We start from the raw sequence: 17,749 nt of genomic DNA, 5'->3' as shown, positions 1-17,749 counted from the left end.
TGTTTGTTGTATATATACGAGCAAGATCGACTGCAGACCAGTTGTGCCACGGCTGTCCGCGTTATTAGGTATTACGTTTCTTTGGTGACTACAGGCACAACGCAAAATAATAATTCTATTTTAGACGAATACGCCGATATCCGTCATAAAAATGAACTATTTCTTCGAAATATTATTATTTTGTTGTAACTAATATTGCTCATAATCAAAAAATCAAAAATGTTTATTTTCTTTAACAATTTCGTCATCTTAAATTTAGTGGTTGGAACCTCCTTTTAAGCTTTAAAAGCCTGTGCCAGGAGGTACCGCCCTTCCTTATCTGGAGAATATAAACAAAAATACTCAAATAAATACTCAAGCAAACAGTACGAAACAATCCTAAGCGCCACTTGCACCATCCCCCTAACCCAGGATTAACCGGTTTAACCATTAACCCAGCGTCAAATTGTACTGATAACCATTGTAACTCCAGGTTTAACCGGTTAACCCCGGGGTAGTGAATGGTGCAAGTGGCCTTGTGTTAATATTTTAGTTCTTCTGGGATTAATATTGTTACTCCATTAAAAAAGGAAACTGCATCAGAAAGAATATTTAATTTTTGTTAATTACAATAAAAATTATAGCATGAGCATGACATTGTTTTGTTTATTTTTCAAACCCCTCTTCTGAAATAGAGATCTGATGATATTTTGGATAAGCAGCGATTTATGATTTGATGGGATCAGATAATTCAAGGGTTGAACGCCGTTTTACCGTTCGCTAAATTTTATTGTATGGAAAGTTTCATAGTTCTCTGCTACTTGACGTTAATCAGTCTGTTAATTGTGTTTGGTGCAACTGGCCCTAAGCGATCTTTCTTACATATGGTTAATCGTCCGGTTTGCGCAGGCCTTTACACATTCTCCGTCGACACTTCGTAAGCGCGATGTAGAAATCGCCTCGGGCGGTACAGTGCCATCTAGCGGACGATTAGGTAAGCTACTTACTCAGCGGGCGATATTTCCCAAGGAACGTGAGCGCGGCTAGAATATGCGGCGCCACAGATTCATCCTCATGTTCCAGAAGAGCTGTGAGTCGTTCCAATACGTCTGAGTGTAAGAAGTGCGACGGAAACACGAAGGAGAGCATCACTAGGAGCTTCAGGCCGCGCTCTGCTGCCACTTTTTGTGTTGTGCCTGCGAAATAAAGCATGTAATCAGTAAATAATGTCTAAAATGATTGGGCCAGCCATAAAGTGACAACCCTTGTGGGAAAAAGAAAATTCTTACATTTTTGTAGCATCAAATCCAACATAACATAATCACAAAACATGCATTTTCCATTCATTTGAGATAAGTATGTTTCTCAACCATGTTCTGGCGTTCTCCAATATGATGATATGGTAAATGGTTGAGCACTTTAACAGCCTCTGAATATACCATACCGCTTTCCTCAGCGATGGAGTCGTTAGAGTCCCTACAAGCGCCCCCTAGTCCCTCTACATAACCGACAAAGTATGAGTAGTCTCGTGGTCGATCATTACCGCTGACGCGTTAGAAAAGCATCTTAACACATTCACTGCCCCCAACGCACATGTGCTTTCACCGTCATACAAGTTTGTTCCTAGGCCACGCCCCCTGGCAGTGAATGCGTTAACTCTGTATGTTATATCTACAAGTTTACTCTTTATCTACGAGCACGATTCTTAAGTCTTAACAATGTCCTCAATACTAATGCATTTTACGTTAACACATCTTTAGCGCGATGTAGATACACCGCGGCCGTTTCAACGACATCTAGCGGATGATTGAGTAAACAATAGAATACATACCGCACTCCTCAGCGATGGAGTCGTCAGAGCCCCTACAAGCGCCCTCTACATAACCGACGAGGATGAGCAGAGCCTCGTGGTCGATCATTACGGAGCTGACGCGTTCCAGCAGCATCTTTACTGTGTTGTAGTAGAGGTTTGTCATCACGGGCTGGCCGAGTTTCTTTAGCACGTTCGACTGTCAAATAAAAATGTTATTGTAAACAGTATTTGAAAAAATTAAACTATGTAACTAAAACATTGATACAGGGATTAAAGAATAAATATTCCCTCAAGATTTTATTTTATTCGCTCCTGTGGCGCCGCCCTAGTGGGTGTGAGACGTATTGCTTATTTGTCAGTTGGCAACTGCCAAATACATAGATCAGCTATACGCGTGCGCCCGTGAGGGACAGAACATACGCAATGCGACAATATTATTGGTCGAGTAGATTTGTAGCCCACCATAAATCATACTAAACTTACGGTAAGGAATAAAGAAAACCGGCCAAGTGCGAGTCGGACGCGCGCACGAAGGGTTTCGTACTATTATCTATAAAAACCACGTTTGTTTGTTGTATGGGAGCCCCCCTTAAATATTGATTTTATTCTGTTTTTAGTATTTGTTGTTCTAGCGGCAACAGAAATACATTATCTGTGAAAATTTCAACTATCACAATTTGTTGTGGGTAGAACTATAAAAAAAAACATCATCCAACCATCGTTTTCTTACACAACAGTTCATGAGATACAGCCTGGCGACAGACGGACACAGACACACAGACAGCGAAGTCTTAGTAATAGGGTCCCGTTTTTACCCTTTGGGTACGGAACCCTAAAAATGTGAGACTGTGACAAGGACAAACAATAACAGCGCTTTCTCTGCTACTCCTACTGAAAGATACATCCCGTACGGTCATTTCCCCCCACCCCTCATGACCGATCCAGTTATACTAGATTCAAGAAGTCAAAAAGTATGAAGATGGCGTCCCACGAAAGTTCATATTTTCACCACGTCGTGCGTTGGCGTCGCTTGTATTTCCCACATCACCAACTTTGCACATAGCCAATACCCGATTGATTATAAAAGTGAAAACTTATGGAACTTTTACAACTAAAACACATGTAAAAACTCCTAATAAGGAAAATAATAACGGAGGGCTGCAGATAATGCCAAAGAAATAGTAAAATTCGTCGCTCCGTCAGTCAGGTACTAATTATTAATTACTTTAATTTAGTGTACAATATATTCTCACCACAATTTGATTAAATTTAAACATCTAACTTCTATAAAAATCGTGTTAGAGAGAGATACTTTAACCAATGAAGAGTTATTTAATAACAAAATTTTTAAATAAGTTCTTTTTTTTTACATAAAGATCATAGAGAAATAAGTTAGGATAGAGTGCTAACTCCTGAGTTTTCTTGCTAATGAGCTAATGAGTTTTCTTACCAAAACGCAGGTTATTTTCGTAATCGACATCTAGCGTCAAGTAGTGGATTTATCAGTACACCTACTTAGATACAATAGATGTCGAGACGAACGAAAAGTCTAATGCTCAACAATTTTCAGCTAATATTATAACCAGATTAACCGGAACTCTATTTTCAACCCCTTTTCGTCAGTCGCGACATTTAGTATCAAGTAGCGGTACTGATAAATCCACTACTTGACGCTAGATGTCGACTAGGAAATAACCCGCGTTTTGTAAGAAAACTGATGTATGGAGTTAGCACTCTATCCTTACTTATTTCTCTAGGAAATACCAAAAACTTACCGTGGTACGAACGCACACTTCGCAGCTAACATTAGGATTCAGTATCATCTCCATTCCCTGCAGCAGCTCGGGCGCCTGTTTCATATGAGCCGAGAACTTATTTAAGAACTCCTGTGCCTTCACCGACTCCGGCAGGAACTTGGAGCTTATGTGTAAGACTTTAGCAATCAATTCCTTTTGCACCGCTGGTGTCGGTGGTTTTCTGTGTAGCTCTACCCATTCGGCGACCGTACGACGGACCGCTAACTGATGCTTTTGAAGTTCTATAAACGCTTTAGTTGCGTTAGCGTCGACATTAGACATTAGATAGTATAACTTCTTCATTCTAACTTGAGGCGGCAGAGTGTAAGGAACGAGAGAAGTGTTTAACAGTCTTTCAACAAGCAATCTGTCTTCTAGAGCGGTCATATAATATCCGTGGAGGATTTTATCTTTAATCCATTGTACCGCCTTCTCTGTAGCCGGCGGCACGCTTTCTTCAGTCAAGAATTTTCTGTAAATCATAGCTAAACCTGACATAGCTTCTTTACGGATTTTGAATTTTTTATCCAGAGTTCTTTCTCTTACAAAATGGAGCAGGTCTTCTGATTCGGCTACCGCTTGGAAATCTCTCTGTGCTGTTGCAATTATAGCCATAACGACTTCATACCTAACCTGTTCATGAGCATCATGCTGTCGCATTTTCAATGTCTCTGTTATATCTTTTCTCAAGTCTGGGTGGTGCACTAAGAAGTGCATGCAATACTGGACACATTTGATTCGAATCGGGACAGCTATATCATTAAAGCGTCCTAGGAAAGCTCGCCATAGGGCTGGGTACTGCTTGGCAAGTCCCGATCCGGGTTCGGAGAACATTCTAGCAAGTAGGGCGACAGCGCTGAGTCTCTCCTGGAACTGCGCGGATTTGAGCTTGCATTCGAGCTGGGGTAGCACGGCGATGAGGATGGAGGGGCAGCATTGGTTCAGTTCGTAGATAAGCTCGTATACTTTAGAGAAGATTAGGAGGGTTTTTTCTTCTTTTCCGAGGATTAGGACGTGGTTGAAGAACTGTAAAAATAAGAATAAATTTAGTTAAGGAATACCAGTCAGATACGAGGGCTGCCTTTTAAGTTCTGTCGTTTGCAAACCTCCCGTGATTGCATAAAAAAAAAATTAGTGTCTTCTTAAAATATTTGAATTTAGAATTCCAAAACAAAAGAATGACTCGAAATCGGCCCAACCGTTTTAGTACAGCGTTCGTTCAAAGTTGACAAGTCAGTTGTGAAAATGGAAATTTCGAAGGAAAATTTACGTGCGATAATTTTTTACAACTTCAAAAGGGGCTTAACGCGACTTCAGTGCTTCGAAGAGTTGACTACGGTTTTCAATGATAAAGCACCATGCCTCCGGACTGTGGAACGCTGGTATTTAGAATTTCAACGTGGTTGATCTAGTCTTGGTGATAGACATCGTGAAGGTCGACCAAAAACAGCCATAACCCAGGAGAACATTGATGCTGTACGGCAACTGATCGTCGAAGATCGCCATGCGACATACCGTGAGATAGAAGCTTCCTTAAGTATTTCAGGGACCAGTGTTCACAGTATTTTGCATGATCAATTAGGCGTAAAAAAGTTGATCTCACGCTGGATACCACATTTACTCAGTGAAGACCAAACAACGGCTCGCGTTCGATGGTGTCGCAAAACTCTGCGGCAATTCAACCGAGGAAACTCGAAACATGTTTACGACATTATCAGTGGTGACGAATCTTGGATATATGCCTACGATCCCGATTCTAAACAGCAGTCGACTGTTTGGGTGTTCCAAGATGAGCCAAAACCGACCAAAGTAATACGCTCACGGAGCACTTCGAAAAAAATGGTGGCCACGTTTGTGGCGAAAAGTGGCCACGTTGCCACCATCGTGCTCGAGGATCGTAAAACGGTTAATGCTGACTGGTATACCACTGTCTGTTTACCAGAAGTCATCGGCGAGTTTCGAAAAAATAACCCAAGACGTCGTATAAGACTGCACCACGATAATGCGAGCTCGCACACCGCCCGGCAAACAATTGCGTTTTTAAAAGAGCAAAACGTCGAAATTCTGGAACACCCGCCGTACAGTCCAGACTTAAGCCCTAACGATTTTTTTACTTTTCCAAAAATCAAGCAACGACTTCGTGGTCCGTTGTACCAGACGCCTGAAGAAGCGGTTGAGGCATACAAAATGGCCATTTTGGAGACCCCGACGTCGGACTGGAATAAGTGTTTCGAAAACTGGTTCGATCGAATGAAAAAGTGTATTACATATCACGGTGATTACTTTGAAAAACAATAAATACCATTGAACACTTAAATTGTCTTTAGTTTTTCCAAACGACACAACTTAATAGGCAGCCCTCGTATACGACGAGATTTATAAAGGGATAGCATATTCTAATAGGCGTTTATACTTATCATTTGGAAAACTCAAAGGACATTGCAGATACCAAAAGGGATTCTTAAAAATTCATGACGACCATCAGCAGGCGTGACAAAATTCATATTCTTTACAACAATTTGATTTTAGTATAACATCTTACCTGAAATATTACCAAAGCGGCCACCTTTGATAACAGTATAGCTGTAGTGATAGTGTTTATATCCGTTTGTAACATTGTAACTCCGTATGAGCGGTACATGAACCTCAAGGCAGCTTGAGGGAGCTAGAGAACTGCCATTATACTATAAACTAAGAGTAACTTGCCAATAGCTCGAGTCTCTATTGGGCAATTTGGGAACCAAAGAAAACGGATACTTGGGGGCCTTTTTGTAGCTCAAAGGCCAACTAAAATCTGTAAGTTGAAACTTTAGGGTAGCATATGTAACTCACCGCCTGTATATAAGGTTCTAAAGTTTCGCTCGTCTTGCTGATCAGCTCCTTGGCGAGCGCGTACGCGTGCTTTCTCTCACGCTTGTTCGGCTCCACCAGGTTCATGAGGATCACGTTCAGCAGCTCGTTGGAGACCACGTCCGACTCTGTGATCAGCGGGCACAGGACGTCCAGCATGAAGGATTTCACTTTGGACGAGTGCTCCGTGCTGGGAAAATAAAGGTAATGTTTTAAGTTTCGTTAAGGTTTTCCAAAGAAAAAAAGTCCTTAGAGTCTTAAAGTTGCCAAAAAAGTGTTTACCGACGCTTAACAACAAGTAACTAGCATTTTAAAGTCAACCTTGTAAATGTTTCCAACACGCCTCACCAGTAAAAATGTAAAATTTATCTGAAGTATCATTGATTTACGTCACAAATTATGACTTGATTAACTAACTCAATTTTTTGGTTAACATCTTACCGGGTGAATTTTAAATAAATAAATTTATTTAAAACACATAGATACTAGTTTACTCACTTGACAATCTTGAACATGAGCGAGAACAGAGCGCAGAAGATCTCCTGGCAGTCTTCCAACTCAAAGCACATGTTAAACGACTTGACATAGGCAAGGTTCTCAAGCAGGTAGAAGTAGCGTTTGAATGCCGGGTCCTTTGGGTCCCGGAGGCCTTGCAGCTGGTTGATTAGGAACAGGAATATTGTCTTCACCTGTGGATAAACATCAGTTTTAACGTCATTTCTACTTTCTACAGCCGTTATAAATATCGGAATTGTAGCGAAAAAGTTCGCTTTGACAAAAAGTTATCCACGATACCAGAAGTAGACAATGGCCTTATCTTACATTATTCATGGGCATACAAGCAACGTATCAAGGCTTGCAATTGGAAGTTGGATGCTTACTGGTCTTCATAGGGGCTTCAGGTGCGTACATATGCAATACATCCGCAATACAACATGCTTTAAGCAGTAGGACGTCGCGAGAAGGATTGGTGAAGAACTCGCCCGCAAAGAGCGCCAGATGTGGCTTAAGTTCAGTTATCAGTGGGATGTTGTAATACAAACCTGTTCCTGGTCTTTATACGGCGCTTCAGGAGCGTACACACGCAGTACATCCGCGATACAACATGCTATCAGAAGCTGAACGTCGCGAGAGGGGTTGGCGAGGAAGAACTCGTCGGCGAGGTGGATTGCCAGAGGGATGTATTGCTGGTACATGCCCTCATCCTGGCCTAACCCTTGGAGAGTGTGCGCCAATGCCTGTTAAAAAAAAAAAAGTAAACTGGTGGTCTAAAAGCTCACTTTGATATGGTGCCCTGTTACATGCCCTTGTGCCCATGCATGCTAATGCAAAGTTGTTTCGAGCTAGTTGACTGTGACAGGCAGACTGACACACAATCATAAAAGAATTTCGTTTGTTTCCTTAAAGCGTCATTCTCTGGGAATATGTCTGCGGTTGCGTCTAATGGCCACGACTCTTTTCATACATTTTGTATGGGTCGCGGGAATTATACATTTAACAAAGTCGTCTTACTAAATGACTAGTGGTCCAGTGAGCTGTAAACCTCGAGATAAGATTACAAAATGTACTTTATTATTATTATTTTAATAACAACTTTCGAAACTACTTTTATTTTTAATTTAGGTACTTTTTACGATGACATTTTTTTCTTATTCTGACATTTATAATGATATTATTATTTTTTTTACTTTATACTTGTTGAAATTTTTCTTTATTATTTTCAATTGATTTAATTTAGGAAACTTCTACTTTTTATTGTTATTTGATTCTCGTGAACTTGTTGCTGACTATTAATTATTTTCTTCATTGGTGGCTATGGTGGCTGTGTTTTAGTAATATTTTTTGTATGCATGTGCCTAGTTTTAAGATTTCAAACACAATGTAATATTGTTACTGAATGAGTGATGATGATGATAATTATAAAATAAAAAATAGTTACTTCGTTGAGTCACTATCTTATATTTATGCCAATTTCCGCCATTTTGAATATTTTCCAAAAAAAATAAAAAAAATATATATCTAACTACCGAACCTGCTCACAAAATATATATCTAACTACCGAACCTGCTCACAAAATTTCACGAGAATCGGTTGAGAAATGCGACCTGTAAAGGAGAACATCCGGACATACGAAAGCGTTTTTGCCCAAGCTGAAACGGAGACTTTCACTAACGATCGGTCAATTACAATACAGCCTCTTAATTTAGTTTCTTCACGGACTGTGTGGACTTATCAAGCTCATCTGATAAGTGAAATTTGTACTTGCAATCGATTGATTATGCTAACGCATTGTTCATGCATAATTAATGTGTCGCATGGCGTATGGCACATGTTAGAGATAATTAAATAATCAATTCAGTAGCTAAACGTCTGAACCATTTGCTGACTATAACCGACAAAACGGAATAGAAATACGAGGGCTGTTCCGGAAATTTTTAGCTAAACAAAAACTATAAGGAATATAATAAAACTTTATTTACAACTTTTCAAAGTATTCCCCTGCTACATTTATACACTTATGCATTCGACTGAACCAACTTTCAAAACAGGAAAAAAACGCTTCTTGCGGAAGGTCAAAAAAAAGTCGCCTGAATTCGTCCACTGCTTCATCCGCCGTAGAAAATCGTCGTCCTCGTAATGATTTTTTTAACGTGGGAAACAGAAAAAAATCACACGGTGCCAGGTCAGGGCTGTACGCAGGGTGTGGTAGCAGTTGAACTCCTGATTTGATTAAAAAATCCATCGTTCTGGCAGCAGTGTGAGCCGGAGCATTGTCTTGATGAAAAATTATGCTCCGGGTTCCAGTACTTGGACGACTGACGTTCAGCTCCTGGAAGGCCTGTGGCAAGCAAACTTCACTGTACCATTGGCTGGTAACTGTTTTATGATCTTCAAGTGGAATTACGGCTACAGGTCCAATACGTCGAAAAAAAACAGCAACCATTTTTTTGTTGACGCTTCGGCCGCGAACTACTTTAGTAGGTAAATCATCTTCTTCAAAGACCCATTGTGTTGATTGCTGTTTTGTAAATGGGTCATAGCTATATATCCAAGATTCGTCGGATGTCACAATGTAGCTCACTTGTTGAGAATCGCCATTATCGAATTTTTTTAGCATAAATTTGCACCAATCGACACGCCTATCTTTTTGCTCCTGTGTGAGAAAATGTGGTATCCACCGAGACGAAACCTTTCGAACTTGAAGGTGGTCATGCAAAATGGTAGAAACTGCCCGGGATCCAATCTTCAGTTCGTCCTGAATCTCTCGGTGGGTAATGTTTCGAGATTCCTTGATTAGCCACTCCACCTTGATAACATTTTCTGGAGTGACTGCCGTTGGCGGTCGGCCCGGTCTAGGCTCATCTTTGACGTCGCTCCGCCCACGCTTAAATTCACGAAACCAGTAACTGACAGTAGCAAGAGATGGTGATAATGACCTAAAAACACTAGTTAAATTTTCATGACAATCCTTGTATGTTAACCCTCGTCTATAGTCATAATATATCATAGCACGAAATGCTTCCCGCGATAGCTCCATTTTTGCGAACAAAAAGTGACAGACATGTTTTTTTTCTGATTTCATAAAAAAATAATTGACTGTCACTGGCCAGTGACATTTACACGAAAGAGTTTGTAATGAAATTTGTCTTTAAGCTACACTAAAATTAAATGAACATGATTAATAGTACGCCGTTGACTAACTTTTTACGGAACAGCCCTCGTACCATGTCTGTTTTCCTTATAGATATTACTGATTTACAGGGTGTGTGTGGGGGCGGGGGGTCGGATGCGGTGAGATAGGATGACATCGGCTAATATATCGTGATCGTGCAACTATGGTTAGGCGGTCTTTACATTAGATGAGCATCCGCACGCCGCTCCGGTGTGCGAATGGGGGATATGCAAAGTCCCGTCTCGCTCGCAGCGGAACGACCTACGAATCCGCATCAGTTTGATATCCGCTTAGTAATGGTGGCCGACCATTACTTTGAAAAATAGGCCGCCGATGTTAGAAGGATAAGCCAATACAAGCTTTAAAAACCTAATCTATTTACTAGCCCATTTGAGTGTCCCACTGTTAAATAGAAAAAAGCCTTAAAAGGCGCTAAATCTTCGAGATTCCAAATTTTGTGTTTCTTCTGGCCAGTTGTTATGGTAGGTGTTACCCATTCTTATTTATATTATAATCGCGACTGCTTATATAAGATCAATAGATAAAGATAGTCAATTTTTCAAATAGGCATATTACAATACGCTTACCTATGAATGTCAAATAAAGCTACCTCCAGCTTTAGACCTCTAAAAAATCTAAAGATAAAAAGTAATCAAATGACCACTACGAGTCACCATCATCACCATAATGCAACTACGAAGTGTCATAAGTACGAGTATAATAATCATTAAAATTGTTCTAGTTAAAGAAAAGTGAAACTAAGCGATATGTTATAAAGATATAACAGTATGTGGGTCACGCGGTAAAAATAGTCCACGTTAAGCATTCTTTAATTTCACTCTCGTTTCAATATAACAGTGGTCTTGTTTACAAACTGACATCATTAATCTTCATAACGTCTAGGTTTTTGCCACGGCTTGCGGTAAGGCTTCTAAACCAGATATCATAGGTTCGAATCGAACCCCGTCTCGTACAAACATCATTATACATACATATAATCACGCCTATTAGTAGGCAGAGGCTTGCTACGATCCTGACATATACCTCTTTCGCTTCCTTCACTTTCATAACATTCTTCATACACGCTCGCCGGTTTAGGGTGCTCTTGACCTGGCCTTTCTTCAGGATTTCCCCGATCTGATCAGAGAAAGTCCGCCAAGGTTACCCCTTCCAACTCCCGCTTCTACTTCTCCCTTGTACACTCTCTTTGTAAGCCTGCTTTCACTCATTCTTCACACAACAACATCATTATATCACTAAATATTTACCAGCTCTTCTGTGAAAGAAAACATCGCTAGCAAACGGGACTGGTCCCAACTAACCCTAGTTTCCCCTTTTGGGTTAAAAGACACAATCACTTTCATAAGAACTGGTGCTTGTGCCAGTGATTAGGGATTAGGTTCACAAAGCGACAAAGCAGACCCTGGGCTATTATCGGATGGAACCCTGCAACTAAGCTAAACAGTGGAATGAATTATCGCCCGCTGTATTTCCGGACAAAGACGACTTTAACCTTCAAGAAAAGAGCGTATTCCTATCTTAAAGTCCGGCATCGCACTTGCAACCGCTCTGATGTTGCAGGTGTCCATCCGTGAGGGTAAAGCCCGGTTCACATTTGTCTGACGTGTCGTGCATCAGGCATCAGACAAATGTGAACGCAACCATATTAAATGTATGAAACCGATTGCCGTTCTGATGCGTCACGACACAACACAACACGACAGACGAATGTGAACCGGGCTTAATTGCTCACCATCAGGCGATACGTCTCCTTGTTTGTCACCTATATCATAAACAAAACTGAAAAAAAGGTAGAACAGGAAAATTGTATGTATGCACAAAAGAAATATGGCACAAGATAGGCAGTCCAAAGGCAAACTTATCCCTTTAAGGGATTTCTTCCAGTTAACCTTTGAGTTGATTTTAACCAGAATTGACGAAGAACGGTAGACAAATACAGCACTGAGTACAATAGACTAGAGGTAAGTCAATAAAATTATAAAAGAGGGCGAAAATAAATAAAATAAGATAAAAATTAGAAGTATGTAACAGTATAACAAATATATATAATATAGAATACCTAAGTTATATATATAATAAATATATACCTATAGTCACAAACAAGTTAGCTCTCGTCGGATAGCCACAGCTTCTTTAACTGCCTCTTAAGCGATGCAACTGACTGCGATTGCTGAGGGAGGCAACTCATTCCAAAGCTGAACCGCTCGTACCGCAAATGATTTACCATACGCACGAGATTAGTCGGGTCCACACAGAGCGAGCATACGCGCGAGGCAATTTCCTCGCGCACAAAACGGCCAGTGTAGACGTGCCTCGACCGAGGCGGCGCGCGCGAGGCACGTCTAAAAATGTTGATACAATACGCGCGCCTCGGCCGTGGCACGTCTACACTGGCCGTTTTGTGCGCGAGGAAATTGCCTCGCGCGTATGCACGCTTTGTGTGGACCCGGCTATTTGTGATGAGGTGTTGCCAGTGCAAGATTGGCATTCGATCGAAGGCGATGGCCACTACCACCTGCTATAATTTTTCTTTATTTTTTTTCTATGTAAACAGGAAACCTGCCTTAAGTCTCCGCACTAGCTCATCGGGTCCTAGGTCATCGGTGATAGGCCTGCAGCCTTGCGGGTACACTATTTCCGCCATACTGCCAATCTGGAAACGAATTACAATTGTTGTGAATAATAATGAGTAAAAATCGTGAAAGTTTCAATCAGTGTAAAGACTCCACTGTCCGTCTGTCTGTCTGTCACAAAGCTGTATCTCATGAACCGTGATAATTTTCACAGATTATGTATTTCTGTTGCCTCGGTGGGCGAGTCCAACTCGCACTTGTCCAGTTTTTACTGTCAAAAACTTTTTGGTGATTTCGATGAGTACTTAAAAATATTGTAAAACATACGAAATTACAATTTTACTTAATATTTTGATGAACAATCTTTTATTTTCTCGGTGTTAAATTTAACAATTTTTTAAGTGGGTGACAAAATCGGTGAAACCATATAAACATATTTAACACAGGTACTTGAGAGTAATCAGCAAAGGACCTTAATAAATTCAATAGATGTTAATATATACACATAAATGTAAACCTCATTGTCACATTCGACCCTGACCATGCTGTGTAAATAGTTATGTTATGCGTCTTGTAACATAACATACTTAACACAATAATAAAAGGCGATGAGCGTGGAAATTAGTAGCAATGTTATACTTTACAAAATGGTGTGCTTAATGAAAGTCATGAACTCATAAAGTAACTCGAAAATAAAAAAATTGTGTAAGGGCAATGACAACTTGAATTTTTTTTTTTATTTAAAGTTGTACACTACACTTTTTTTTTAGGTTGTTTATGTTATTTCTACTCATTCTTTTGATCTAATGCGTCTACGCATTCTTTCGATTTAAATAGAACAAAAAACTGTCCTATGATTATTATTTCCATTCCATTTCCGAATGGAATGGATCGAAAAATATACGGATTTTGTTTTTCTCCGCATATTCATTATTATCTTTTGTTCTAACTGTACCCTAGCGGGTCAGACATACACAGTAACCTCATTATTTAGGTAAAACTAATTATACAGTTATTGCACAAACTTTACTCAACTTGACTAACAGCCTGTTTTTACATTGATTAGTGTTAAGTGCGAGTACATACATTTGCTACTAAATAAACGCAAGTAGCAAATGTATGATCCTGCACTTAACACTAATCAATGTGTAAACCGGCCCTAAGGTAAAACAAAAACTAAGGCATGTAAATATTGAATGATACATTTGGCAAAAGCGGACATTACATTGTACAATTTGCAGAGCACTAATTTAGTGTCGCTAGGCGAGGTAAAAAAGAGCTCGCTCATTACACTACACTAGCTAGCGACGCTAGTTAGTGTCTTACTCTCATTTCGGCAGTGGTCATAGTTCAAATCGCACCGCATTGAACGCAACCGCATCTTTTTTATCCCATAAAAATGGCATGTCTTTATAAAGTTCAATCATGTTAAGCAAGATTTCCTTCTCCCTAGTTTGTGGCTGCATCATTTTTTTTTGAACTGTAATGAAATAACTTGCTATACGTTCGACTGCGTCGGTGGCGTGCGGACAACTGACCTTGCACAGTAAGCGCTAAGCGCGCTAACACCATTTACACTATGCGATCTAGTGCGCTAGGTAGCGTTAGTGCGGCAGAGCACTTACGATCGCACTAGATTGGGTCACTAACTGGCTAACTGCCTTTACACTATACCAAATTAGTGCGCAAACCCAGCTAGCGCTCTGCAATTTGTATAATGTAATGCCCGCTAAAATCATAAACTCACATAAAGTTTTTCTTTTTTTTTGACAGCCTCCTACTAGGCTAGACTAGCCTAGTTGGTAGTGAGTAGTGACTTAGTGAGCCTGCATATGAAGCATTCTACCGTCTAGTCTAGTTCCCACAACACAAGCCTTCTTGAGCCTAAGTAGCTTGTGGGCCTAAGTAGAACTGTGTAAAATCGTCCTATAATATTTATTTATTCAGAATTATTAAATCAGCTAGCATAGCTCAGAATATGCAGTGTTCCGAATTTCGGTTTAAAATCCACAATATTTTTTAATTTTGTATAAAAACTAGACTAGACAATAATGTAAAATCAATAGAATCTTGACCCAGTTTACTATTTATAGCAGAATAGTAATTTTATATAATGTTGTAATTTACATTATATAAAATTACTATTCTGCACCTTCAAGAGACTATAAGGAAATTAAATAGTGTGGGTGTATACTAACTACCACAAGACTGCCCTAACTTCATCAGCTTCGAAATTGTTAGATAAACAGGAATTAAATTATTCTAGAATTAAACAGGTTACATTTATTTGAGCATTCACACTTTAAAACATAATGGCAGCTCTAATTTCGAATATATGTGGCTTTCCAGTCTGTGGGTCCTTATGTTTCATGTGCAATAGATTTAGATTTATTTATTTCATAATACAGATTACATTATAAATTGCAGGCATGTCAATCTACAAGAATTCATATTATGATCGTCAAAAAAAGATATACAAGAAATAAAAATAAAATAAATATAAATAAAATATCAATTCAAAAAATTTAATAATTACAGGATACTAGTAGGTATTTCAAAATAATGTCATGATAGTATCTGCTGTAGAGGATCGTCAAAATCTATACTATCAAAATTTCTGTTGGAGTTTCAGATAAAATGGTCCTTATTGCACTTGAAGCATAAGGACCCTTCTGTAATGGAAAGCCACATATATTATAAACTCATTTAGTGGCTAGTGATGCCATATGCAATTGAATGGAAAAGTAACATTTAGAGTGAGCTTAAAATGACCTGGAATGAGTAGAGTTGACTGATCAAGTGATCATAAAAGTGCCTGCCTTTAATGGGTTGTCTACAATTGTGTGTTTGGTCAAAGATGCTTCTATCTCTTCTTCATAGGCTATGCCACTTTTGTATCACTGCAACCATTGTTGATCTATTGAAGTGTTAGTATAGCAATAGAAAAACTGAAAACTCCATTATTCTAATAATGCTTACCATTTCATTTGTAAGCTATAATTTGCTGCTCTCATTTATGCATGTTTTTATTTATTTATTTTAATACTAAATCAGTATTTTACTAATGTCAGCATGATAAATCCCATATGAAATGACTAGTAAATATTATCGTGTAATCCTTGAAATATACATATTTTAGAAAACATGCAGGATTTTAACATAAAGTGTTTTTGTTGCATTTATTTTCAAACTAATGATACATCAACTATAAGAATTTTGTCTATTTTCTAGAGCCATATTATACTTATAGATCAGTTGCCATATTTCTAGTTATCCTCATGCCAGCTTCAGTCTGTTTATTTAGCTTTTAGCCAAAATACCTAAGTTTAGAAATCGATTAATTTAAAAAAATGTTGATTTATTCAATATTGTTAACCTAAATCATAACATCCGTGCACTGTGCACAACTTACCTATCGCCAAACAATCAAATCGGGCACATATCTCCAAAACGATTACACCTAGCGCGCTCGTACGAAAACGTGAAATACGTAGTAACAATAAACAGTCCAAAAACACACATTACATTTAAATAACAGTATATTTCAAGCACTGTTTTGTCAAGCACAAACTACGTTTGTACACGAACTACACGATTCATCCGTAACAACACCGCAATCAAATTATGGCATATCAACATTTTTTTTCATCTAAGCAAACATCGCAACCATTTCGAGGTTAATCCGTGTGAAGTAGACAAAATATCAACAAAATATACTTGATTTTGAGGAATGCTTGTAATGAAACAACGATTTGCTACCGATAATGGCTAAAATACGTACGATAAGTCATAGACGTGGGTCCCGTTTCCCGTGTTTACAAAACCGCCACGGCACTAGCTATCAAACAAAACAATCACAGAACAAACATATTACATCCATTAGAACATCACTGCAGAACAAAACACACGGGGATTGTAATGTCCTATTGATCTAAATTCATAGAAATTTTGTATAATATTTTTTATATCAGTCCGTGTGGACGCCAAACTGCGGGAAAAACTACAGCGAAGTTAGCTACGATCGTGTTCGCATTTTCAAGGTCGTTCTACTGTCTATGCTCAAATGACGTGTCTACTGTCTATGATTAGCTCATTGTCTATGATGATGATTAAAAAGAATTTATAGCTGGTCAAGCAAATCTTGTCAGTACAAAAAGGCGGCAAATTTAAAAAATGTAGGCGCGAAGGGATATCGTCCCATAGAAAATTTGAATTTCGCGCCTTTTTCTACTGACAAGATTTGCTTGACCAGCTATATATTTATAGCCAACATATAGAAGAGTTAAGATCCTCCACACTCGTGCGCGAATCGCGACGCGAAACCGCGAACGCGAGTGTGGAGTCTAGTTCGCTAATCAGCTAAATCGACTCCACAGTCGCGTTCGTGGCTTCGCGCCGCGTTGTCTGGAGCGCGCTTTAGACATTTTATTACATAGTTGGTCAAGCAAATCTTGTCAGTAGAAAAAGGCGGCAAATTTAAAAAAAATAGGCTCGAAGGGATATCGTCCAAATCGTCCCATAGAAAATTTCGCGCCTCTTTCTACTAACAAGATTTGCTTGACCAACTATGTAAAGGGTCCTCCACACTCGTGCGCGAATCGCGGCGCGAACGTGAGTGTGGAACCTCACACTCACGCGCTAATCAGCGAACTAGACTAGGGGTGACTAGGGGTCTTAAGATCTTCTATATGTTGGCTATAAATATACGCTGTAATAATTCTTTTTAACCGACTTCAAAAATGGAAACATGGTTTTTTGTGGACAAAATTGAGGGAACTTCTATGGCCATACGTTTCTTCTTTGGTATTTAAAAGTATTTGTAAAGTCAGTTTATTTAGTAAAAAAATATTTACCCATATATTGTGCTGGAATGGGTCCCTCAATTGACACGAGTAATTGTATAACTTTCCCAACAAAGTCAAGCGGTGCTGTACAATTATTTAGCTACTTAAAATATTGTACTTTATCAAAACAGTATATAATGTCCTTACAAAGTAGTGTCGGATTTTTTGTTTTAATCTACCTATGTAACTTTGTAGTATGT

The 17,749-nt window shown here is 39.1% G+C and overlaps 1 protein-coding gene across 1 annotated transcript in view; it reads right to left on the bottom strand.

The window, feature by feature from the left end:
- Positions 1 to 16,734, bottom strand: part of LOC134751037 (sister chromatid cohesion protein PDS5 homolog B-like) — a 40,321-nt gene extending 23,587 nt beyond the window's left edge. The window contains exons 1-8 of the mRNA XM_063686371.1: positions 16,487 to 16,734; positions 12,696 to 12,785; positions 7,482 to 7,676; positions 6,937 to 7,127; positions 6,421 to 6,628; positions 3,568 to 4,614; positions 1,811 to 1,988; positions 987 to 1,175 (exon numbers count right to left, since the gene is read on the bottom strand). Coding sequence (XP_063542441.1) covers positions 987 to 1,175; positions 1,811 to 1,988; positions 3,568 to 4,614; positions 6,421 to 6,628; positions 6,937 to 7,127; positions 7,482 to 7,676; positions 12,696 to 12,776 — 2,089 coding nt within the window. The 5' untranslated portion in view covers positions 12,777 to 12,785; positions 16,487 to 16,734. The remainder of the gene's footprint in view (positions 1 to 986; positions 1,176 to 1,810; positions 1,989 to 3,567; positions 4,615 to 6,420; positions 6,629 to 6,936; positions 7,128 to 7,481; positions 7,677 to 12,695; positions 12,786 to 16,486) is intronic.
- Between the last annotated feature and the right edge of the window lie 1,015 nt (positions 16,735 to 17,749).

This window comes from Cydia strobilella, chromosome 21, assembly GCF_947568885.1.
Source record: "Cydia strobilella chromosome 21, ilCydStro3.1, whole genome shotgun sequence".
Lineage (NCBI taxonomy): Eukaryota > Metazoa > Arthropoda > Insecta > Lepidoptera > Tortricidae > Cydia > Cydia strobilella.
This window is presented reverse-complemented; position numbering and strand designations above follow the sequence as displayed.